We start from the raw sequence: 25,998 nt of genomic DNA on the forward strand, positions 1-25,998 counted from the left end.
GACACGAAATCTCGCGAGATCAATTGGAGGCCGGCCGAAAAGGCCACGAGAGGCGGAAGCGCGAGAAGAAAGACGGGAGCAGAGAGCGTGGGGAGGAGCAGAAATGGGAAAGAGATTTCACGCGCCATATTGGATAGAGGAGGCGGAGCTTGGACTAGGAAGGGGGAGGAGCCACGGAGAAGCGGCTCGGGAGAGTGGGGGAACAAAGAGGAGGTGGAGCCGGGTGCACAGTGTTATCCCTTCAATCATGAGAGCGTCAGTAAAGAAAGTAAAGACCGAGGCGCTGTAAGTAGCGCAGTCTGCAATTTAGTGGAGTGGGAGAGAAGGAAGCAGAGTGGAGTTATCTGTCGGAGTCCCTCCGTTCTCCCCGGTCTCGGCCGCAGACCCTTGCTTTGAACTAACTAAGCTGGTGAGTCTGAGCAAGACCCGAGTTCGAATTCTGTCGCTCTGTGACCCTGGACCTTGCCCCTTAACCTCTTTAAATCGATCACTCAGTGAGACGTTCATTGTAGTCCCTGTGCTCCTGGGGATTCCAGAAGGAAGAAGGGAACAAGCATTTATTATGTGCCTCGCATTACGATAGGAGCTTTTGTACGATCATTATCTCGTTTGATCCTCACAGCCACACTAGAAGGTATATGCCATCATGAACCCCTTTTGACAGATGGAACAGGGTCGGGTAAGTGAGTGGCCCAACACGGGAGCACTTACCATACTCTTTACAATTATTATTTCGTTTGATCCTTACAACTTCTGCCACATAGGTGTTGTTATTATCCCCATTTTTCAGATGAGGAAACTGAGGCAATCAGCGATTTGGCCCGGTCATCCAACTAGTAAAGGTTTAGACAGGTGTGAAACAGGTGTGAACTCTAGTCTTCCTGACTCCATATCCAACATTCAATCCATTGCACCCCACAGCTGCCCCTAATAATATTACCTTTCTTACTGGGTCTAAGACTTAAGAAGATGGGGTACGGCACTTTACAAACTCTGATGCCATATAGACGTTAGCTATTACCTGCTATTGACATTTTCCTTCCTGAAGCTTTCTCAAGCATTTTCCTCCTGCATCTATGCCTCCTACTCTCTCTAGCTATGAAGTTCTGCTGGCAAGGCTGGAGCTATGTCTTCTTTTCCCTCTCTATCATATCTCTGTCTTATTAGCACCTGGCACAAGGGAACCTTACCACTGTTTCTTTCTGTTGGGCCTCTGGTCTTTCCAGATTCTGAGACGATCATTCTGCTTTTTGGTTCCCCACTTAATCTATACTGGTGCAAAATCTTGGTAAAGAGTCATACCAACTTGGTTGCTGAGTACTTGGTTAGTAATGTTTAACAGCCAAAAGGCCATTTAAAAGTACAACCTTTGTACCAGCTGCCTACTTTGTACGCTGTTGTCCTGTGGATCTCTGTGACAAGTTTGATCCAAAAAAAGAAATATTTCTATTCCCTTCCCCAGCACTCTCTAAAAAAGTTTGGATCCAATTTGTCATTTCAAGGGTGTGAAGAACTCTGTGGAAAAGCCTTCTATATCTATACAGAAGGCACCTACCTACTCTGCAATTTAGAGTCTTGGAAAATTGCCTGGGACACGGAGAAGAAATTTGCTCAAGGTCAGGTAAACAAACCAGAAATATAAAAAACCTATTGGTTGGGGTGGGGGTTGTTCTTTTTGACTAAAATCCAACTTCAAACAGTTAATTGGCATAATACTATTAATAACAATTATCACTATTTTTACAAGGTTTGCATGTGTTTATTGTATTGTGCAATACCTACATTTAAGCAAACTGAATACCTACTATTTAGTAAACTATTTTCTATTGAGGGGACAAAATAATTATTGATTTTCTTTTTAATTCACCTGTCCCTGATGTAGCCACTGCTATGAAACCCCATTCTTCCTAATTCAGTGTTATTATTGGTATTGAGATTCAGGAGACCCCAAAAGGTTGAGGTCACAGGCCAGTATCATAAGGTATCTCAAAAGAATTTATAGGCTTGAACCCATCTGCAACTCAAGGGACAAAGTTTATTGTAATTGTAATGCCAATTGAAGTGTGCTGAGTTCCAAAAGGCTTTAGCAAAGAACCAAGAGAAGATAAATTTATAGGACAAAGTTAGAGAGACCAGAGCTTCATGTTACTCATTTGCTAATTTTACAGTTTACCGGTAATTTTTAGAGGTGGTCTATTCACTATTTTGTCTCAGTAACTTACTTATTAACTGACCAAAAAATTATCTGTCTGACAGTAATATTTTTAGGATTAGTCTATGGCCAGATGACTTTAGAATCATTAACAGACAGATTATTAGATCTGGAGGATGGAATGAATCTGTCTCTATGTCCCACCCTGATTGAGTTTGTCTCAGCTTATATGCTCTATTACAGTTAAATCCATTCATCATATCCTGAGTATAAGCCAATCATTATATCACTAGGGAACCATTATTTGTTGTAAGATTAAATCAATCATACTGAACCAGAGAACTATTACTCACCATGCTAAAGTAGATAACCATTGTCTTATTAATTCCACTTCGTTAGCACAAGAATCCTTGTTTTAAGTAAGAGTTCTGGCCCATAACAGAGAAGGAAATAAATTGGAGGCAGAGGGAAGAGGAGAGAGGTCAGACAATGCAGTGGCCTCTCAGAGAGGTCAGAAAACACAACTGCTTCTCAGTTTCCTTGTGTCATCCTCTCACACGAGGAGATCCATTCTGCAGGTCTGGGTTGGATCTCCAGCAGCCACTGTCAGGTGGCTCCTGTGTATTCCAACAGGGAACAAGGAGAGGAACTGGGGAAGAGTTAGGGAGAGGTCAGAGGGGGATGACCAGGTCCCAGAATTGTCTAAATATATGCTAATCAAGGCAGTCTCAGGGAAGATGAGCTGATTAAGAGTTTCCACATCAGATCATTCTATAAAAACAGAACAGTTTGGGAAACTGACTTTATCTTAGTTGATTGGAGCCAGATGCAATACCTGAAGAATAAATTATTTTAGGGTTAACATCATATATATTTTCATATTGTGGAACAAAAGTCTTGGAGTTGGGAGATGGATTATCAAGGAAGGTTTTTTTTTTTTTTTTTTTTTTTTAGAAAAATTAGGGACTAACTCATATCTTTAAAGAAGTGATGAATATAGATTGTATTTCACTTTGGAATCACTTGAAAACCATGGCACTGAAGTAAAGGCCTCCAATAGGACATCAGTGATAGCATTTAGTGGTCTAGTAGTGCAATGGATCTGAAATCTGGAAGCTCTCCGTTCAAATTTGGTCTCAAATACTTAATTGTCTGTGAGACCCCAGGCAAGTCACTTTACTTGTGTCTGTCTCAGTTTTGTCAACAGTAAAATGGAAATAATAACAGCAACTACTATTGTACCTGGATTATTGTTGAGAATCAAAAGAGATATTTGTTTTTAAAAAAGGCATGTAAAAAATGTTTGTGGCAGCTCTTTTTGTAGTGGCCAGAAACTGGAAAATGAATGGATGCCCATCAATTGGAGAATGGCTAAATAAATTGTGGTATATGAATGTTGTGGAATATTATTGTTCTGTAAGAAATGACCAGCAAGATTAATACAGAGAGGCTTGGAAAGACTTATTTGAACTGATGTTAACCTGGCTCTCTTCAACAATGAATTGATTCAAACCATTTGCAGCTGTTCAGTAATGAAGAAAGCCATCTACACCCAAAGAGAGAACCATGGGAATTGAGTGTGGATCATAACATAGCATTTTCACTCTTTCTGTTGTTGTTTGCTTGTATTTTTGTTTTCCTTCTCAGTTTTTTATTTATTTATTTTTCTTTCTAGATCCAATTCTTGTGCAGCAAGATAACTGTATGGATGTGTATACACATTGGATTTAACATATATTTTAATATGTATTGGAATATCTGCCATCTAGGGGAGGAGGTGGGGGGGAGGAGGGGAAAATTTGGAGCAGAGGTTTTGCAAGGGTCATTGTTGAAAAATTATCTATGCATATGTTTTGTAAATAAAAAGCTATTTTTTTAAAAAAAGGCACATAGCACAATACCCTAGCATGTGATAAGTGCAATATAATCGTTTATTCTTTCCCTCACTCTCCCAATAACCATTTTCAATTTTGTCCACATTTTCTTCAAACTTTGACATAACCCACAAGCATTTATTAATTGTCTACTATGAGCCAAGCATTGTAGTATTCTCTGTAGATAAAAAGATAAAAATGAAACAATTCTTGCCCTCGAGTTTATATTCTTTTAGCAGAGACATGGGGTAGGGACTAGGCTTGAAATCAGGATGTGGATTCAAATCTAAATTATTTATTTATTTGTTTGTTTTTTTAATAACTTTTTATTGACAGAACCCATGCCAGGGTAATTTTTTACAGCATTATCCCTTGCACTCACTTCTGTTCCGATTTTTTCCCTCCCTCTCTCCACCCCTTCCCCCAGATGGCAAGCAATTCTTTACATGTTGAATAGGTTACAGTATATCCTGGATACAATATACGTGTGCAGAACCGAACAGTTTTCTTGTTGCACAGGGAGAACTGGATTCAGAAGGTATAAATAACCAGAAAAACAAAAATGCAAGCAGTTTATATTCATCTCCCAGTGTTCTTTCTTTGGGTGTAGCTGCTTCTGTCCATCCTTGATTAATTGAAACTGAATTAGCTCTCTTTATCGAAGAGATCTACTTCCATCAGAATACAGTGGCCTCTCAGAGAGGTCAGAAAACACAACTGCTTCTCAGTCTCCTTGTGTCATCCTCTCACACGAGGAGATCCATTCTGCAGGTCTGGGTTGGATCTCCAGCAGCCACTGTCAGGTGGCTCCTGTGTATTCCAACAGGGAACAAGGAGAGGAACTGGGGAAAAGTTAGGGAGAGGTCAGAGGGGGATGACCAGGTCCCAGAATTGTCTAAATATATGCTAATCAAGTTGTTGATTATATATATCCTCAAACAGTATCGTTGTTGAGGTATATAATGATCTCCTGGTTCTGCTCATTTCACTTAGCATCAGTTCATGTAAAGTCTCGCCAGTCCTCTCTGTAGTCATCCCGCTGGTCATTCCTTACAGAACAATAATATTCCATAACGTTCATATACCATAATTTACACAACCATTCTCCAATTGATGGGCATCCATTCCAAATCTAAATTATTTAATCACTTTGTACTTCAGTTTCCTTATCTGAAAACCGACTGATTGGACTCTGATCTCCTTAATAAGGTCCTTTCAGGCACAAAAGTTGTGATCCTGTGCTCTTACTGTTTTAAGCAAGAGGATTGGGACTGAACTTTTACTCTCATTAGTATTGAGAATTCATAGATAAGGAAACTTCCTCTGCCAAAGTAGATTAACCTCGGTAATAAAAAGGTTGACTGAATTGCCCAGAAGTACAAAGCTAGTAAACTATCTGAAGTAGTATTTGAACCCAAGTGTTCTTGACTCAGATCCAGTGTTTTATCTATTATGTTGTTCTATAATGTCATCTAGGTGGAATAGTGTATAGAGCATGGGATAGAGCAAGACATTTTTTCTGGCCTCAGACACTTAGCTGTCTGGGCAGGTTATTTAATCCCCATTTCGCATCTCTTCTTAATCCCACTTCTGTAAAGTGAGCTGGAGAAAGAAATAGCAAAACTACTCCAGTATCATTGCCAAGAAAACCCCAAATAGAATGACAGAGAATTGGGCATAACTGAAAACAATTAAACAACATGTTGCCTCTTCCTTTGGCAGATATAGAGGGAAGTTTAGAAGAGGGTTGGGCATTCAAGAAAAGATATAGTTCTGTTTTTGGACATGTTGATATGTCCTTGAGATATCAAATTTAAATGTTTAATATGTCATTAATGATATGGGGAGAAGGGTAAGCAAGCTATAAGGAAATTTTGGAGTTCACATTGGATAAGGACTATGGACTAAGAAAGGATTACTGTGGGGTGGCACTGGGAGCTTGGGGAGGTTTGTGAACTTGAAAGAGTTTTTCTATTTTCTTCTATTTTTTCATTTACTTTAGTCAATATATATTTACTGTGTACCAGGCATTAGGCTGTGTTGTTTTTTTGGGTTTTTTTTAAACAAGTATCTTATTTGATCCTCACAGTAACCCTGAGTTAGTCCCAATTTTCTGGGTATAAAAATAAAAGAGATTCCCTGCCCTCAAGGATTTCATTAGCTAATAGAAGACAAAACAAACCTGTACAAAGAAGCCATATACAAGATAACTAAAGCTAATTAAAAGAGGTAAAGCAGGAAAGATCTACATGAACTGATGCTGAGTGAAATGAGCAAAACCAGGAGATCATTGTACCCGGCAACAGCAATATTATACAATGATCAATTCTGATTTACGTGGCTCTCTTCAACAATGAGATGATTGAGACCAGTTCGAATGGTCATGTGATCAAAAGAGGCATCTACACCCAGACAGAGGACTGTGAGAATTGAGTGTGGCTCACAACATAGCATTCTCACTTTTTGTTGTTGTGTGCTTGCATTTTATTTTCTTCATCATTTTCTTTTCTGGTTTGATTTGATTTTTTCTTGTACAGAAATATATAATTTATTATGAATATGTGTGTATATATTGGATTTAATATATATTTCTATCATGTTAAAAAAATAAATAAAATAATAGTAGACAATAAAAAAAAAAAAAAAGAGGTAAGGCATTACAATTAAGAAAAGACTGCCTATAAAAGACTTGTTGGAACTTAAAGGAAAGCAAGAGGCAGAAATAAGGAGGAAGAACATTACAGACATGGAGATCAGCCAGAGGAATGCCCAAAGCCAGGGACTTCTTGTGGATTAGCCTGGAAGCCAGTGTCATTGGATGAAAGAATACTTGGCAACCAATAATGTGTAAGAAGACTGGAAGTTGGGGTGAGGGCTAATAGAGAGTAGGTTGCGAAGGACTTTGAACATTTTTATTTGAGGATTTGTATTTGAATTTGTTGCCACTGGAGTGTAAAGAGGTGATATAGTGAGAACTATGCTTCAGGAAAATCACTTTGGATGGATTGAAGCAATGATGGAGTGATGTCCCAGAGAAGCAAAATGGAATAAGATGGGATCAAATCAACTTGGTTAGGGAGACGAAGAAGTTTATATTTTATGTATTAATGCATTTGGTCACTGTTATTTGGATTTAGAGAGTGTACTTTTTATTCTTGGTTCCTCACCAAGCCTCCTTCCCCACCTCCCAAAAAGAAAAACAAATATATCCTTTTTATGTCACACAGTTACATGTCAAAAGAAACCTAGAAGCTATTTTACTTTCTTTTAATGAGTAATTATTTACATTCATTGACAGGTTAACAGCTGTGAATAATCTTGTGCCTCAAGTATCTTTTTTCCTCCATTTTTGTGTATAGCAAAATGGCAAGTGTTGAGAAGTTTTCTTTTCATGTGCCAAGTTTAGAAGAACTTGTTGGGGGTAAGTATAAATATTTATGGCTGCTTTGGGGTTTTAAATTCATCTGGAAACACATAATTATGAAAACTATTATTAAAATGGTTTCTTCTTTCTTCAATCATGGGTTCTTAAAGTAGGTTATTATATGAATATAGTTTCCTCCCTTTCGATTAAAAACAACAATCCCTGTTGTTAGAACATAAATTTAAACCAAGATACAAGTTTTATTGAGGGAAAGTAACAATGATAATCCTAGTTTCAAATCTGCCTATCCCAAGTTAAAAATTATTTTTCCTTCCTCAGAAAAAGTTCTTCTCCTCCTTACACATTTGCCACATTGATATTAAATATGATTGTGTATGGGTCACAATTTTCTAATTAAACCTAGTCTTGTAAACTCAATGAAGATTGGGGACTGCATCTTACTCTTTTTATGCCTTATCATAGTTTTCACTAATGTACTTTTGTATTAATTTTGCACTTTGATAATCTCTTCATGATGTGAAAGTGACACTGGGTTCTCAAAAGTTAGTGGATAGTCTCTACTAAGTTTTGATAGTCTCTACTAAGTTTCGAAAGACAGATTCAGTGTAACTCTCATAGAAGACCAGCCCACTAAAGTGTAGAGAAGCTACTCACTAAGTTGACCACCAAGTAATGAATATTTTTGACCACAACATCTAAATTAAATCATCTGTTAAGGAATCAGATTGGTGGTGGCCGTGTCCACTCCGAGCAAATCAACAGACATTTGAAATAAGTTTTGCAAGTTTCCTTCTTCCTCATCACCTCAGCAGGTACCATAGGATTATGTATAAAGTTGGCACTTAATAAATTTGTATAGAATTGATTTCAAGGCAATGATAACAATTTTGTTTTATTAAATTTCTGCTAATTGAAATAAGCTTTAAACATATAACAATTGTTATATGTTGACTGTTTTATTTAATAATCTTACCACATTAGTATTTTTATTCAAACCTCCCTTGATGAAATAGAATATTCAGAAACATGCTCAGGTTTCTTACCTCTTTTATTTCTATGTTGATAGCTTTCTCAGACTTCCATGTGACCAGAAGTTTAAAAAAAAAAAAAGTAAACCACTATTAAGAATTTTCTGTTTGGGCCCTTTTCTTTAGTCTCTACTAGATAAGGCAGACAGCCAAGAACATGATCAAATTTCTCAGTATGTTGCTTCAGTTTTCATATTCTTTCTATCAGTTAATGATTTTTATTACATACCTCCCATGTGCAAATGTGAAAAATGGAAATGTAGAAAAAGACAAAAAAAGTCTCTAGCTCACAATCTAAGAAAGGTCTAAGTCTTTGTGCCACCAGTATACTTCTCCAGGCAGTGATAGGTGTCTGCATCTATTTTTTTCTGGGCTGTTAAAGTTTATTTCATAATATAGACACAAATGTCCCTTAGTTTTTGCATGGGTTTTGTAGCATTTCCTTAAAAGAAATTGGCATGCCTTTTTATAGAAAAACTTTCATTGATCAACTTGGTATAGGTAATATTTAGCACGGTATCTGGCATATGAGAGTGCTAAACTAAACTAATAGCCAAAGATTGATGTAATAAAAATTTTGCTCCAAAGGGACTGGCAATCTACTAAGAAGGAAAAAAATATATATCTATATCTATATCTATATCTATATCTATCTATCTATCTATCTATCTCTATATATATATATGTACAATTAATAATTATGACATAAGAGAGAGTGAAACTAGAGCCAATAAATTTCTAGCAAAAGACAAAAAACAAAAAGACAAATTTAAGGAATGAATGACCATTCATACTAGATCTGGGAAGGCATCATAGGAGGTATCAACTCAATTGAGCTTTAAAGGAAAGGAGGCATTTCACCAGAAGGAAATTACTAGGAAGGAAATTATCTGGGCATGATAGATAATATGTGCAAAGTTACAATAAAAGTGAGCAGAATGAAAATTGGGGAATAGAAGTTTTGTATGTTAAAATTAAACTATGGATAGCTTTGAATCTGGGGTACACACTTTATTTAACTGTTAACTTGATAGGCAGTGAGGAACAATTGATGGTATTTATATTGAAAATACTTGAAAAATGTTTGAAGGATGGATTGGTAAAGAGGATATACTAGAGGCAGGAAGACCAATATGGAGGCTCTTCTATAAATCTAGGAAAGAAGAGATGAAACTATTTAAACAAATGTGATTTCAGTGGAAGTTGAGAGAAGCAACAGATGTGAAAGATATTTTAGTAGTAGAATCAACAAGACTTGGAAGATGATTGAATAAGGGGGATAAGGCAAAAGATCCAAAATGACTGAAATTATAAGCCTAGTTGAATGAGAAAATGGTGATGACATCAAGTGAAATGGGAAATAGGTGTGTTGGAGAACAGTTTTGGGGGAAAAGATTATATAATATATTTTTAGACATTTCAAATTTGAAGTGCTAGTAGGCAGTTACTGTCACAGAACTGTATACAGAACTATTGCTCTTGGGAGGAATGGTAAAGATAAAGGTTTTGAACTGAAGTATATCATGATCATTAAAGCCATGATCATGGCTAAGGAAGAGAGTATAGAAAGATGAGAAGGATAACCTCCCATTCATTTTTGAGATGGGGGTAGAGGATGTAGAGCTAGGAAAAAAGAAAAAGACTACTGATCAGAAAAGTTGGTGAACTGTATGATTGCTAGGTCATGGGAGCCATGAAAGAGATAATATTAAGAAAGATGGATCAAAGTGTTAAATGCTACAGAGAACTCAAAGAGATATGAGAATATTGGATTTAGTGATAATTTGATAATCAATGACCTAGGAGAGACATGAAAATGTACACCAGATTACAAGGAATTGAATAATAAGGAAATAGAAGCAGGAAATGTAGAAGTTTGGTGGTACTTTTCTAAGCTTGTTCTTTTAAGCTTAAGGGCTGCAATTGACTGATGTAATCTGATATCTCATAACTATACATGAAAAATGTTTAGCAGTAAAGAAAGGGGAAAAATGAGATATGTGGAAGTGTACAGTTCTGCAGGCAGGAAAGCTCACTTTGGCACAAAGTGACATCTCTTTTGAGAGCGAAGAAAAGAGATTGGTGAGACATTGAGAAGTTAAGATACAGAAAGGAGGGAAATGGAGGGAATCAGGTAGGAGGTAATTGCAAGATGGAAGAGGATGTAGATTTAGGGGCTTGAGGAAAAGAGGTCTCATGGTCTCCAGCAGCAGAAATAGTCATGTAAAGATGTCCAAGTCTAAACCACAACTTGTCTTACAAATGGCATCAAGAAACTCAGACCTATAAATGACTCTCGAAAAGAAGTTGGTTCTAAAATTTTTAGGTGCTTAAGCTTTGCTAAGGAGATAAGGCTAAAAAAATACAAGCCTGTAACTCTAGCAGTGTTTGGGGAGAAACCAACAAGATCTTCAACACCAAGGTCCCCAAGGCGAGGGTCCTCAGCCACCAAATCACCAAGTTTGTAAGCCGCCAGGCTACCATCAGATAAAGGTAAAATCAGATGTCTAGGACCTAAGCGTACCAAACCTACAGACCCCATGGCTGCCAGACTCACTGAATCTCACTGGAAGTAGTTAAACTCAGGATTACTATTATAAAGACTCCTACAGGAAAAGCTAACATTCTCAAAACTTTAGAAGACTTCTTTGAACTTCAGATCAGTTTTTGCTAGGCATGGTATTATCTTTATTTTGTACAAGTTAAGGAAATGGAGGAGCATTACTGTTTTATAGCAACTGATAATAAATGGGTAATGAAGCTATATAGAAGAAAGCTAGATAAAGAATTATCCTCTAGTTTTGAGGTATCTATGTTCAAGGAATTTTTCATTACCTTTATCAACATCTCCAACACTTAGATTCTTTTACAAGTATTTAGACACAGTTTTTAGACCAGAGATGTCATCTAGGAGCCACCCAACATCAGGAGCTCCTGAGTGCAGCCCAAATTAGATTAAGAAGTAACTGGAAAATATCTAATAAAATAAATAAAACTATAATAAGACATACATGATGCTGCAATGTATGCGGTACTCAGGGATACTTAGATTATTAATTGAGTGTACTGGTTTTATGATACCAAGTTTAAATGATACCAAGAAAATTTGTGTTGTCTATTGCCATTAATCTATAAACATTCTAGATAAGCTGTTTTTACTTTTGGAATTTTATTCTGTACAAAATGAGATGTGATTGTACCCTTACTGCATAATTCTGAGTATTAATGATAAATAATGATTTTTTTCCCATTAAATTGTATGACAGATTACAAAAAATAAATTTCCTAATTTAGAAAGGACTTTGTTTTTATTCCTATAAGTTTAATGGAAAACGTAATAATCAGAATGCTTAGGGCAGATTTGACATATGGTTACCAAGTATTAACTAATGAATAACTTTTTCCTCTCTACATATTAGTTCTACAGAATGGACTTAAAAATAATTTTGCTGATGTCCAAGTCTCTGTAGTTGATTGTCCTGATCTGACCAAAGAACCGTATACATATCCTGTTAAAGGTAATTCTTTTCATTGATTCTCTACTTTTTAATTGCAATTATATTATGTAATAAGCACATGTTTATTTAAATATTTACCTTCACTTGGACTAATGTAAGAGATACTTTCTAATCACAAGAATAATTTTTTTCAGATTTCACTTTTTTAATATTATAAACTTGACAAACATAAACACAAACATTTCTATATATCAAGAAACATTATAAAACTTAATTTATCATATACTATTTCATTTTTTAAAAGTATATTTTAAATTTCCCATGGTTTACTAACAACACTGCTCTGCTTGTCTGAGTTTCCTTCGACTTCTTCTGTGCGTTTTAAAACTGTTTCACTAATGCTTCTTTCTTTCCTTTTTGGGTTTTTTTTTTTTCTTTTTTGCACCTGGTACTCCTCCTCCTATTAGCCCTCACAATTCTCTCCCACCTCCCAAATAAAAGCCAACCTTCATAACATAGAAGTATAATCAGGCAAAATATTTACATATTGGTGATGTCTAAGAATGTGAGCCTAGTTTTGTATCAAGGATCTAATACCTTTCTTCCAAGAGGTGGGAATAATGCTTTTTTATAACTCCCTTGAAAATGTGATTGGTTATTGGACTGATGAATATTAAGTCTTTCAAAGCTGTTTTCCTTTGCGATATTTTAATCATATTTCTTTTCTGTTCACTCTCTATTGAATTGGGTCCCTTCCATTAGGTATGAAGTAGAACTTCAATTGTTTTAATTTGCATTTGTCTTATTAGTGATTTAGAAGATTTTTTTGGTTATTGATAGCTTGTATTTATTCTTTTGAGAATTGTTCATATCCTTCATCCATTTATCGATTGAGGAATAATGCTTTTTCCTCCCCCAACATTCTTGTGGGCTTTCTTCTAGAACATCGCTGGCTTATGAATATCCTTTTTGAAATGTGGTGCCCAGGATTGAACACAGTGTTCTAGACATGATTCATGGAGGACAGAGTCCAGGGGAGTATCCCCTCCCCTCTTAGAAGCCTTTTTTCATTCAGTCCAAGATCATGAGACTGCTTTCCTCTGGTAAACCAAAGAACTCTCATGAAGGCTTCTTGATGCTTACATACCCTTGGAAGAGTGGATGTTTCCGACAGACAGGAATCAACTCTAATTGAATTGAATTGAATACCTAGCAGACCTAATTTGATTCTCTTCACTTGTCTCATTAGCCCTGTGCAGGATTAGAGAAAACAAATGATGGAGAGTTACCATGCAGTAAATATTTGCTGTTTGAGAATAATTGAAAGTTGTTCATCTTTTAATTCAACATTACTCTGGAATGCAAAGGATGCTAACATAAAACATTCAAGAGGCACATATAGGGGAATGACTAGCTAGTGCTGGGTAGACAGACTGGGAGAATAAAGATGTATCAAGGGACTGAAGGTAACCCAATAAAGAAAAAGAATAATTTAGTCATGGGGGAGAAAGGGAAAAGGTAGAATGATAAGAAGTTTTGTTTAGAGAGTAGAATTTGGTATTTTAAAAGATAACTTTCTTCTTCTAATAGCTAAGAAGCAGCTGATTGCAGTTTTACTTAAAACTTAAATACAATTACATTTATCTAAGGACCTAAGATTGCCCATAATAACCTGAAACTTAACAAACAGTACTTGGTAGAACTTCAGTAAAGATGATCACAGATTTAAAAATAGATGGTAACTTTGAAGTCATCTAGAGTTGAATCCATAAATTTTACAGTTGAGGAAATTGAATCCATAAGTTCATGATTTGCCTAAGGACCTACAGAACCAGAATTTGAACCTTAACCCTTCTTTTATTGAAGGTTTTTATTTTCCAAATATATGCAAGGATAAATTTTCACCATTGACCCGTGCAAAACCTTGTGTTTCAATTTTCTCCTTTTCCCCTCACCCTCTTTCCTAGATGGCAAGTAATCCAATATATATTAAACATGGTAAAAATATGTGTAAATCCAATATAAGCATATGTATTTGTACAATTATCTTGCTGCACAAGAAGGATCAAATCAAAAAGAAAAAAAATGAGAAAATAAAATTCAAGCAAACAACAAAAGAAATGAAAATGCTATGTTATGATCTATGCTCAGTTCCCACATCCCTCTCTCTGGGTGTAGATGAACTTTGACCTTCTTAATCTCAAATGCAGCATTCTTGGAACCAAATTCTAAAATAGTTGTATCTTTATCAGAACAAAATATTTGTGAACAAAAATGTTAAGCAAAAAACTCAAAGATTTTCAGCAGAGATATAAAGTGGTTTTTCATCATAGATTGATTCGCTCTCAGTTTAGACCTTTATTTGTAGTTCCAGTAGCTATATTCATTTCTCCAGGTGGAATAGGAGTTTGCTGGGTATGGTAATAAGACTAATGCATTTTATTTTATTGCTATTGGCCTTTTATGCTATTTTTGAAATTCTTTGCAAAAGCTTAGATAAAACTCTCTTAATAAAATAAATTAGTGGTTCTTCTGGCAATTTGCACTTTGGATGGAAAGACATAAGTTTGGTTTAGTTAAAAAAATTAACCTAATTTGGAACTATGTTCAAAAAGTTATCAAATTATGCATGCCCTTTGATCCAATAGTGTTTCTACTGGGATTATATCCCAAAGAGATCTTAAAGGAGGGAAAGGGACCCACATGTGCAAAAATGCCCATCAATTGGAGAATGGCTGAATAAATTATGGTATATGAATACTATGGAATATTATTGTTCTGTAAGAAATGATCAGTAGGATGATTTCAGAGAGGCCTGAAGAGACTTACATGAACTGATGTTAAATGAAATGAGCAGAACCAGGAGATCATTATACATGCAACAAGAAGACTATACAACGATCAATTCTGATAAACATAGCTGTCTTCAATAATGGGATGATTCAAACCAGTTCCAATTGTTTAGCGATGAAGAGAACCATCTATACCCAGAGAGAGGATTATAGGAACTGAGTGAGGAACACAACAGAGCATTTTCACTCTTTCTGTTGTTGTTTGCTTGCATTTTGTTTTCTTTCTTAGTTTTTCTTTTTCTTCGTTCTTGATCTGATTTTTTTTGTGCAGCCAGATAACTGTGTAAATATATAGACATATATTGCATTTAACATGTATTTCAATATCTAACATGTATTGGACTACCTGCCAGCTAGGGGAGAGGGTGGAGGGAAGGAGGGGAAAAATTTGGAACAAAAGGTTTTTCAAGGATCATTATTGGAAAAATTACCCATGTATATGTTTTGTAAATAAAAAGTTTTTAATTAAAAAAAATTGACCTATATGTTTACAGGAATCTGTGGAAAACCTAGAATTATAGAAGTTGGTGGGGTTCCTTACCTTTTACCTCTTGTAAACAAAAAAAAGGTGAGTATTTTCTTTTTAAACATATATTATACAAGTCAAGATTGTTGAGTATAGGGATAAGAGTGTGTCAGAGAATGAGGGATTAGAACTTAATTGGGGACTTCAAGAAAGATATGATTAACATTGTTATTTGTGTTTTTCCTAGGTTTATGATATGAATATTATTGCAAAGGAAATTGAATTCCCTGGGGCTTTCATTCTTGGAGCAGGAGCAGCCCCATTTCAGACTCTTGGGATCAATGCTGAGGTCCTTTTCTATATTAACTTACCTATTAATGCAAAAGTCTCTTTTAGGTTATCTTTTCCCTATCTCCATTTTCTCATAAAAGAATGCATCAGGGTGACTGTATATATTTGTTAAGTTAGCTGCAGGCTGTTGAGTGTTCTATGGGTATAAAATTTAGAGTGTTTTTGGCCTTCAGTTTCAGAAACTCACAGGTCATAAATTCCATAACAAATGGGTTCAAGGGCCTATTTTGACCATATATTAGGTTCTGTTTAGTACTTTCAGTTTATAAGAAATCACTCTTAAGAAACTTAAGTTAATTCTTGGCACATATATGGAAATAATTCTTTCTCCTTCCTTGCTTTTCCCTTCTCTAGCATCTTTGGATTATGAAATATTAAAGGGCACAAATAAACTATTATCTCAAAAGGGGTAGTCATTTATTTAACTACTGAGGAGTATGTCCTCTATAGTTGAGTGGGAAAAACACTAGACTTTTGGAAATTCAGACCCATGTCTTCCATTTACTTTTACATTAGAGGAATCTCTTTGCTTCAATTTCCTCATCTATTATGAATATTTTTACAATCTAGACCAAAAGAAGTATTGAAAAAATTAAATTAGATGATATATGTAAAATGCTTGGTTACTATAAAGCATTGCATATATATATATGGTAATTGATTGTTATTGATATTCACATATTTTTGCTATGGTCTCATCTCAGTGTTAATATGTAATTCTCAATGTTTCTTGACTCTTTTGTGAAGTCCTTCTAATATATACTTTCTCCCAACCCATTCAAGATATAGGTATTAATGATTTATGTTTTCTTCTAAATTTAAGCATAGAATTTTGTCCTTGTACTTAAAAACATAAAATGTCTTAGAAATAGATTTCTAAAAGAAGAAACTACAAATGTAATAAGACAAAGGACTATTTACCCTAAAGATCCTAGGATCATTGATCTAGAACTAGATAGGACTTTTTATTAGTCTTTTATCATGCTACTTTACATGATTTTTTAAAAATGAAAATTTTCAAATTATTATATTGACTAATCTTCCTATCTTTTAAGGTTTTCAAACTGAATATTTAGGCCTGATATAAATTAACATTCTTACTATATTACTCAAGATAATTTGTGTTTAAGTCTTTATAGCTGTGATGTGCTATACAAATGTAAACTTCTGTTATTGTTGTTATTATTTATATCAGTACATTTCCAATAATGTCATCAACATTATCATGGTATAAAAAACATTTTCCTTGAATAGAAATGCCAGAATTGAATAATAATTTTTTTGTGTTTTCTCCCCAGTTTATGCCTATTGTGCAGACTAAAAGTGATCATAAGCCTGCTGTGAATGGAAGCTATTTTGCCCAGATTAACCCAGAAGATGGAGGGTGCTTACTAGAGAAATATAGTAAGAAATATAATGACTTTGGATTCGCATTACTGGCTAATCTCTTTGCCAGTGAAGGCCAGTCTGGCAAGGTGAATAATTGGAAAAAAGACAGCATTTTCATTGTTAATAAAAAGTCCTGAACTTAGCTTTTTTTGCTCTAAACTTTTAAATTAGTATTTGAAGTTACCTAAAAAAGGGAAAATAGTTATTAAAAATTAGATTACATAAATTCATAATATTCTAAAGTTGTAGGAAAAAACTACATTCAGAGAGTACTTCTTTGGCTAAGGGTGAGAATTATACTTGCTACTTTGAAATCAAAGGCCAACAGGATTATTTTGAAAAGCATAATTGTTTCACTAGAACCAACCAATCTACTAAGGAAAATAATTACACAATTATTATTTTCATGGCTCCACAGTCATTCATTCATTTGCCACTTATAACTCCTATACTGGTATTGATGGAGCTGTAGCAAAGGACTTTGTCACAAAGGTGAAAAACTGAAGTAATTCTCATCTTCATTTCCCATCAATCTCCAGAAAATCAGCTTTAGTATTACTAATAATTGAATAGAATATCAAATAACTTGAGAAGGGAAGATCTGAGATTCTAGAGCTAGATCATAAATCACTTATCCACATAAGCTCACTTAAATACAAAGTATTATTTTACTCCCAGGTTCATTGTACAATTTGTGATAACCTTCCATTCGTGGCTGACTCCTCTTCTCAAGTATACTCTCTCCTGACTAAACAATATCAGAGACAAATCAATCCAACAGCAAAATCCTTTTAGCAATATAAATTAAAAAGAGGAAAATTGTTGGAATCCTTACTAACTGCTAACTAATTAGAGTTGATCTAATCTTACAAGAAGATTTTGGCCAGAACCTGAAACAAGGTACTAAGTAGAACTAATTAATACAAGGCTTGTGTTCACACCTTTACTCATTGGAGTCCACAAGTATGCTAGCTTCACAAAGTACACTTTCTAACTTCAAGGGAGTCCACACCTCCCTTAAAGCTCGTTGGGCCAGAGAGCACTATGGGAGAAAACCCATAATCCCATTCTCTCAGAAGAGTCAGATAAAAGGCCAGCGATGAGGGATCTATGGCAGAATACATTTTTTCCTCTTGGCTGGCTGGTCGCAGAAGAGAGCTCAGCTGGACTCGAGAGGAGCGACTCTGGTGGCAGACGAAGGGTTTTCAGAGGATACAGCTACGAGTGGAGAGTTCAGTGGACAACCAGATTCATCTTCATCTCATACCACTGTAGTTGGTGGCTGGACTCCCCAGAAGGAGACAAGAGAGACATTCCATCTCTGTGTTGGTTGGAGGCTGAAGAAAGCAGAGGCAGAGACTGAAGGACAGAACCTTTGGATTTGGAGACATCCGAAGGGCTCTAAGCCTCTAAACCGGCTGTGCTTTGAGAAGAACAAGAACTTCAACATTTGAACTCATAACAGAAAATCAATAAAATAGTCTCTGTATATATACATACACACATACACACATACACACACACACACACACACACACACACACACACACACGTTATGGGCCAGAACTTGAAACAAGGTGTTGAGTCATTGGAATTGATGGAAGCAGTGCTTGTGTGCTTGGGTTTGCACCTTTGAGAGTTCACACATTAGCTCATACACATTAGTTCACAAGTTCGGGAGATTTACAAGTCAGAAACCCACAATCCCACTCTCTCAGAGGAGTCAACCTTTGGGTTCACATCTTTAAGAGAGCATATATAAGAAACTCTTAGAGCTTCAGTCAGTCAGTTCAGAAGATTGACAGAGTGAGAAAAGTCAGTTGAAAAGATTGAGAAGGGAGCGTCAGTTGGAGATTGAGCTAGAGGCAGAAGCTGGAAGAACTAAAAGACAAGTTGCAAGAGCTCTTGGCACCAAGGAGGGAGAGAGGCCTCTAAGAAAACTAACCGGGCCCAAGGAAAGAGACAAGACTTGGAAGGAGAAAATAAACATTTGGATTTTATCAGCTGGCTGCATTTGAGGTGATTATTACACAGAACTGAAACTGAGGCTGAAGCTCCCCAGGAAACCTGCTCCCAGAGAACCATTATATATTATATTTTAAAGAAGAGAACAACACACACACACACACACACACACACACACACACACACACACACGACTATAAGTTTCCAAACCTCATTTAATCCCTCTGACAGGGAATTAAAGGGAAGGATAGTTCTTTGGCAACTCCTAGTTTCAATGTTGAATACTCAAAAGGACATTGCTATCTGCTTCTTAAAGTCTTTTCTAGGAGTGTCAAAGGACAGGCTGAAGAATGACTGGAAGCTTCCACTTGGGCTCTGTAATCTTCAGCATGGTCCAGAGGAATTTGGGTTAAGAATCATAGGGCTATAGATCTAGAGCTGACAGGGATCTCAGAAGCCATATAGTCTTTTTAGAATTAATGATACTGAGGCTATTAAGCTACTTCTATAAGCCTCAGTTTTCTCATCTGAAAAATAAGGCATAATAATTGTTGTCCTTTTACTCTTATTGATGTTCTGCCTCACTGTTCCTTTTTTTGCACAGCACTTCCATTTTTCACTCTTCTCCCACCAAACAGAATACTATCCAAGTGAAATTACCAAGCTATTATTTTATGTATAGGTTAAGTATTGGCAGGCATAATCCAGATAAGACAGATCTTTCTTATCATTTTAAGGAAAATCAAATGGATGAACATATGACTATATTAAATTCATTTCTCTTAATATTCATGTTTATAATCATGTCATTTAAGACCCTGTCACTTTCTAATAATTTATTTTTCAAGCTGTATATATATATATATATACATATATATATATATATAAGATTATAACAGAGTATAAATAAACTATGAGAATAATTAACATGTTTTCCTTAGCACCAAGTCTCCTTCTAAAGATATATTGCCCAAACTACATATATTTGAGACCAAATATAGATTATAGTTTGTGAAGTGACTGGTATGTATATTCTATAGGTCATAGAAATCAAAGCTAAAGGAAGAACTGGAGAATATAATTTTGTGACTTGTATGAGAAAAACTCTTGAAAAACATTATGGAGATAAACCTGTAGGAATGGGAGGCACATTTGTTGTTCAGAATGGAAAAGTAAAGGTTCATATCATGGTAAGCTTTTCTTTTTTATTGTTGCGTATATGTTGTTATTTTTTTAATTTGAAATACTTATGAGATTCTCTACAGTATACTCTGAAAGAAAACCTACAAGGAAGCAAAGAAAAGATGGACAGCTCTGAACACAATGTCTTATATTTATTACACAGGCTTTCTTGAAATGGAAATTTATTGCTATATAATTTGAATCCTTTCTTATATTCTGCTTTGTGTGTGGCAATATTTTTTTCTATTTAGTATTTAAGTTTAAAATAATTTTTAAAAATTTCATTAGTGATAATGACAAATTACACTATTGTGAGCTAACAAGTAACATTTTATTTCAAGTTCCTACTATAGTATAGTCTTATAGACTTGTACCACATAAACATCATATTTGAAAATGCATAGCTATCATACCTGATTTTGAAAGACATACCTTTCTGATGCAGTCTAAATGAGAAATTTTAATGTACATTTTCCTTTCCTTTGGGCTATGTAATAAAATTAATTCACTCATGCCTTGCTAATTGTATGCCATGTGTTAGGGTCTCCTTAAATATGGGCTTATTTTAAAAAATGATTATTTTCACCAAAAAAGAAAAGAATTAGAATTTATAGCACAATATATATTAGCATTTGAGTTCAGGATGTACAAAAGGTTGCTTTTGATGATCTTCCATCAGTAGAGATAAAAAAGGATAAAAGGTCATTCTTAGTTTTAGGAAAACCTGAGTTTAAGCCCTTCCTCAGACGATAACATATAGAAAAGACGTTTGCAAAGTCTAAAGCACCATATAATTGCTGGCTATTATTAGTGTTATTAATTGGCCTCTTTTAGTACAAAACCCTGTTAGCTGGGCAATTTAAACATTATTATCTCTGTTTTATTGAGAAAGCTAAAAATCAGATCAAATGATTTCAACATGGTTATATTTAGAACCATCATGATGATCTTGAGTCTGTGAAGAGCTGAGACCAAAGAGCTGTCTTTCTAAGATGGTGGACTTATATATGTTGTGTTTCTTATATTACAGAATAAGCATATTGAAGAGCTGTTTTTACTCTTTCTTTGCCTCTCTTGTGCCAGTCAGTACAATGCCCGACCCAAAATCATCATTTAGAAATTTTTTTTATTGATTGATACAAATCAACTAAAGTAAGGCTGACATTAGGAGGTAAAAAAGAACAATAGAAGATTAACTATATTTATCCAAAATGTGCCTTCAGAACCATGAAAAAGACATGGTACCTGCTTCATCTGATCCTCAAAGTCTGTTTAGTCCACATCTCTCATTCATGAGTAAGGAAAATAAAATTCATAGAAATTGAGTGACTTGTCCAACTTTATACAAAGAGAATCTGAAGTAGGATTTGAACACAATTTCTTCTGACTACAGGGCCAGTATTTGTTCCACTATGTCATGTTGCAGTTTGTTCTCCCACCTCATTTCCACTTCCTTGATTCCCTGGTTTTCTTCAAGTCACACTTAAAAGCTCATCTTCTACCTCTAACCTTTTGTAATCCCCCTTAATTTCAGTGGTCTTCCTGGTGTTGCTTATCTCCAATTTATCCTATGTAAACCTTGAACATAGGTGCTTGCATATTTTCTTTCCCATTAGACTGACCTTCTTAAGGTCAGGAACTGTCTTTTGCAACTGTGGTATACTGAATAGAGTCCTTCTGTATATTCCCAGCAATTAGCAAGTTTCTGGCATAAAATAGGTGCTTAATAAATGCTTATTGACTGGATGGCTAAACCCCTGGAAGTTATAAAATATTAAAGGAAAAACAAAACATGATTTTTTTTAATTCAGGAAAGATTTATTTTACATTTTTGCAAGAATAGGTAGGTGCCTAGGATAGTAGACATACCTTTGAAATACCTAAGACAATATTTTATTGAAACATGATTTTGATAAAATTTTAGAGTCAACTTTAAGGAACCATCATTAACTTATAGTATGTTTATATTCTTAATTTTGTTATAGCCCCCAGAATTTTCATCTTGTCCATTGACATCTGATGAAGATGTGAATAATTGGTTGCATTTTTTTGAAATCAAGGCTCCCTTGGTTTGTCAGCCAGTTTTCGTTTCTCGAGACCCAGTAAGTGTTCGCTCTCTCTCCTCTCTCTCTCTCTCTCTCTCTCTCTCTATGTATATATAGATAGATAGATAGTTATAGATATAGATATAGATATAAACCAGAATTGTGACAAATAATTTATTTCATGTGTGTCTGTGGCCAGTGAATTTTATTACCTGGTGACAAGCCTACTTGTGAAGACTTTTTCTATGCTTGAGCTGTACTTGAAAAAGTAGGCATAATCTGTCACTTTAAAAGGATGAGAAGATCTAGGAATGTTTTAGGGAACAGGAAAGGAGCTATGAGAGAAAGATAAAATGCAAAATGTCACAAATTTGTTGACAATTTAGAACCTCTGAAATGCTAAATTTGACTTAACTTTGAATTCTATAGACTAAATATATACTCCTCCCAAAGATTATACTGCTGATATAACTTTCAAGAACACTAGATTACTACCATCCCATGATGAGGTATCAAACTATGACTTTTTACATTTAACTAATTAAACAAAGAAAATACAAAGAATTCCTCAGTTCTTCCTTTCTACAGTGGTGATAGCAAAAGTAGTTGAAAAGGGAATGGAAGATATTAAGAGTTGTGCATGTTTTAGAGTATAAATATACATTTAACTGGCAGTATTCCAAATGTAAGATTCTTATCCAGAGACAAATGATATGTACTATGATAGTGATCATATACTATTAGAGATACGGAATAACATCAATAGTAACATTCTTGCTATAAATGAAAGCAGAAAATTGCAGCTAGATGTAATCAGATTCTCTTTGCTTTTGCAAAAGGAGTTGGCAGATTTGGTTTCATTCTAAAGACAAGAAATTTTATGTCACAGAAAACTTGATCATCTCATACTACAGTATTCATAGTGAGCCTTTGTAAAGTGGCAATAATTATTCTTTATAGTTTGTTAATATGCTTCAAATTAAGTAACATATTCAGAAAATGACTATAATAGATATAATTGGATTATTTGACTAAGAGGTTAAAAAAAGAAGTCTTTAAGACTTGTATATTTTATAGAAGGCTCATACTTGTACATCAAGAAGAGCATGAAAACATTGAACAAGGCAAACATAAAAAAGAAAGAAATAAAGTTTTTCATATTATAAGGGATAGAGAACTGATAGGTTACTGTTAGATTCATTTCAAAATCACCTTTCTTATATGCAGTTAGAACTTTGAATTATTGGATGAAAATTAATGCCAAGTTGCAATAAAAATCAGAAAATATGCTACAACTAAATCAACTCCAAGTTCACTTATTTAAAACTAGTTTTATTGATGCCAAAAAATAAGAAATGAGTAAACAAGGTAATCAAACATAAATATAGATGATCACCATTTCTTTTTTTTGACTTCGATTTTTTTAATGAAGCTTTTTATTTTCAAAACATATGCAAAGATAATTTTTCACCATTGACTTTTGCAAAACCTTGTGTTCCAATTTCTCCTCCTTCCCCAACCTTCTCTTCTAGATGACAAGTAATTCAATATATATTAAACATGGTTAAAAAAATATGTAAATCCAATATAGGCATGTATATGTATAATTATCTTGCTACACGAGAAAAATCAAATCAAAAAGGAAAAAAATGAGAAAGAAAATAAAATTTAAGAAAACAACAACAAAAGAAGTGAAAATGCTATATTGTGATCCACACTCAGTTCCCACAGTGCTTTCTCTGGGTGTAGATGGTTCTCATCATCACAAGATTATTGGAACTGACCTGAATCATCTCATTGTTGAAAAGAGTCACATCCATCAGAAGTGATGATCACCATTTTTTAAGGAAATTTAGCAGGAATAAAATAATTGCCATAGATCTCTGAAACATCTTATCCAGTAAACAACTGATCTCACCTAAAATAAGTTGGTTGGTGATTCTATTCTGTTTTCAAGAATGTAATTCACTCTTTCCAGAAAAGTTTTGTAGTGTTTTCCAGAGAAAAATTTGCTTTGCTTATCTTGTCTGTACCGATTATCTTATATAGCTGAATTAGCAAACTAGCTTTTATTTAATAAGAAGAACAAAGTGGCCTTATATATGGAAATTCCTTCAAATAGACAAAAATTAGCATTGTGATCTTTTGTCTAAATTCTGCACAAATAAATTTTATAATTAATATTTTAATATGTGATTTGTTTTTCTAGGGGTTTGATTTGCGATTAGAACATACTCATTGTTTTAGTCATCATGGAGAAGGAGGACACTATCACTATGACACCACTCCAGAAACAGTAGAGTATCTTGGGCATTTCCTACCTGCAGAGATTCTCTATCGGATTGATAAACCAAAGGAAACCCACACATTTGGGCGTGATTAATTCAATCAGGAAATATTTTACTGGAAAAGGGATATGTTATGCTTTAAAATTTTAAAATGTTTAATCAAGTTTATAAATATGTATTGCTTTGCAATGTAATCCAACAAAAACTTAGTCAAAGCTGAGTCAGTGAAAAGATATGTTGATCTCTTTTTACCTTACCATTTGACTTCCATTAAAACCTTTTCTATTTTAGTAAAATTAAAAGATTTGTTATTGGAAAATTCACTTTAATTTTTATTGATGCTACTGTAATTAATATGGCATAACCATAAGCTTAGAATTTGTCTATATCTGGAATCTTGTGACTTTCTATTGTCTAAGAATGATTTGAAATATTGTGTATTTTCATATCTATTACTTCTTTTAATTCTTTTTATTAAATTAAATGTTCCTAGGTATTGGAAATCAAATGTAACCAGCACCTGGTATAGGTGTCTTGAATACAGTAGGTGGATAATAAATGTTTGTAATTTAACATTGAGGATTGAGTTCTTTTAAAGAAATAGAATATAAAGACTACATATATAGTCTTTCAGGACTATATATAGGAGAGGCTGAAGCAGTCTCTCAAAATGTATTCTATTCAGCTTTTATGTTTATTGTGTTTGTTTTCATTTAGAAAGCAGTTTGCACACTGTGCTCATCTTTGCCACCATTCTCATAAGGAAAGAAAACACAAACAGAACATTGAAGTGTTAACAGTTTATTTTACAAATATAAATATTGCCAAACTAAATTGCTGAGATTTACAAATAATTTTAATTTAATTCAATAAGCATTTCTTAAAGTTCTTCTTTGTATCAGATTCCAAGCTACCCACTGAAAATACAAAGACTTATAGTAATCCCAGCCCTTAAACCTTTGTTATTCTATCCAGTAGGATAGAATACACAATCATTGATTTCTAATGGCTGCTATGATTTTATTTTTTATTTCGCTGTTTTTTTTCCAAAATCCAAGATTAACCAAAAAATTACTGTGTCTGCTTTAACAATATCCGACTACATACAGCTTCTAACATAATTGGTTCATAATAGATAATTCAGAATTCTTTGTAACTGGTTTGTCTATTTTTATAATCCTTAAGATGTCTAATGATTATAAATTTTTGAGTAGGATCATCAATCTTCTATAATTGAAAAAAATGAATAAAGTATTTTAAATCAATGATGTGTCTTTTTTCATTTGTTACAGTTTTCACTTCAGCAAAATGAACACAGTACAGTTAGGATTCTCTGAAAATTATTTTATTATTTTCTGAAAATTATTTACAAATAAAGAGTTGCATCTCTTACACAAACAGAATAGTCTGGGAGAACTAGCTTAATTGATTATGTATAATAATAGCTGGATGGGCTTCTCCATATAAGGAAAGAGAATACACTGGTTTCAAAGTTCACATCAATATGGTTCTATCAAATTGATTAATATTGATTGGAATAGAATAGGGGCCCAAATGAATTAT

The 25,998-nt window shown here is 34.4% G+C and overlaps 1 protein-coding gene across 2 annotated transcripts; it reads left to right on the forward strand.

Annotated features, from left to right (window-relative positions):
- The first annotated feature begins 1,528 nt into the window (after positions 1-1,528).
- On the forward strand, positions 1,529-25,700 carry C3H11orf54 (chromosome 3 C11orf54 homolog). Of its 2 annotated transcripts, XM_051986826.1 has the most exons (9): positions 1,529-1,616; positions 7,386-7,447; positions 11,859-11,957; positions 15,244-15,317; positions 15,463-15,564; positions 16,865-17,041; positions 19,961-20,110; positions 22,088-22,204; positions 24,357-25,700. In XM_051986826.1, exons 2-9 carry the CDS (start codon positions 7,390-7,392, stop codon positions 24,528-24,530), a joined length of 951 nt encoding a protein of 316 aa, XP_051842786.1. In that variant the 5' UTR covers positions 1,529-1,616; positions 7,386-7,389; the 3' UTR covers positions 24,531-25,700. The 2 variants fall into 2 exon arrangements, with proteins under 2 accessions (XP_051842786.1, XP_051842787.1); XM_051986827.1 differs by lacking the exons at positions 1,529-1,616; positions 7,386-7,447; positions 15,244-15,317 and having other exon boundaries at positions 11,868-11,957.
- The last annotated feature ends 298 nt before the right edge of the window (positions 25,701-25,998 follow it).

This window comes from Antechinus flavipes, chromosome 3, assembly GCF_016432865.1.
Source record: "Antechinus flavipes isolate AdamAnt ecotype Samford, QLD, Australia chromosome 3, AdamAnt_v2, whole genome shotgun sequence".
NCBI lineage: Eukaryota > Metazoa > Chordata > Mammalia > Dasyuromorphia > Dasyuridae > Antechinus > Antechinus flavipes.

Excerpts from the sequence above, each read along its gene's own strand:
- C3H11orf54 (XM_051986826.1), top strand. The coding sequence starts at position 7,390 with ATGGCAAGTGTTGAGAAGTTTTCTTTTCATGTGCCAAGTTTAGAAGAA. Across the intron at positions 11,958-15,243 it reads GTATACATATCCTGTTAAAG|GAATCTGTGGAAAACCTAGA; the intron begins GTAATTCTTTTC and ends ATATGTTTACAG. Across the intron at positions 15,565-16,864 it reads CTCTTGGGATCAATGCTGAG|TTTATGCCTATTGTGCAGAC; the intron begins GTCCTTTTCTAT and ends TTTTCTCCCCAG.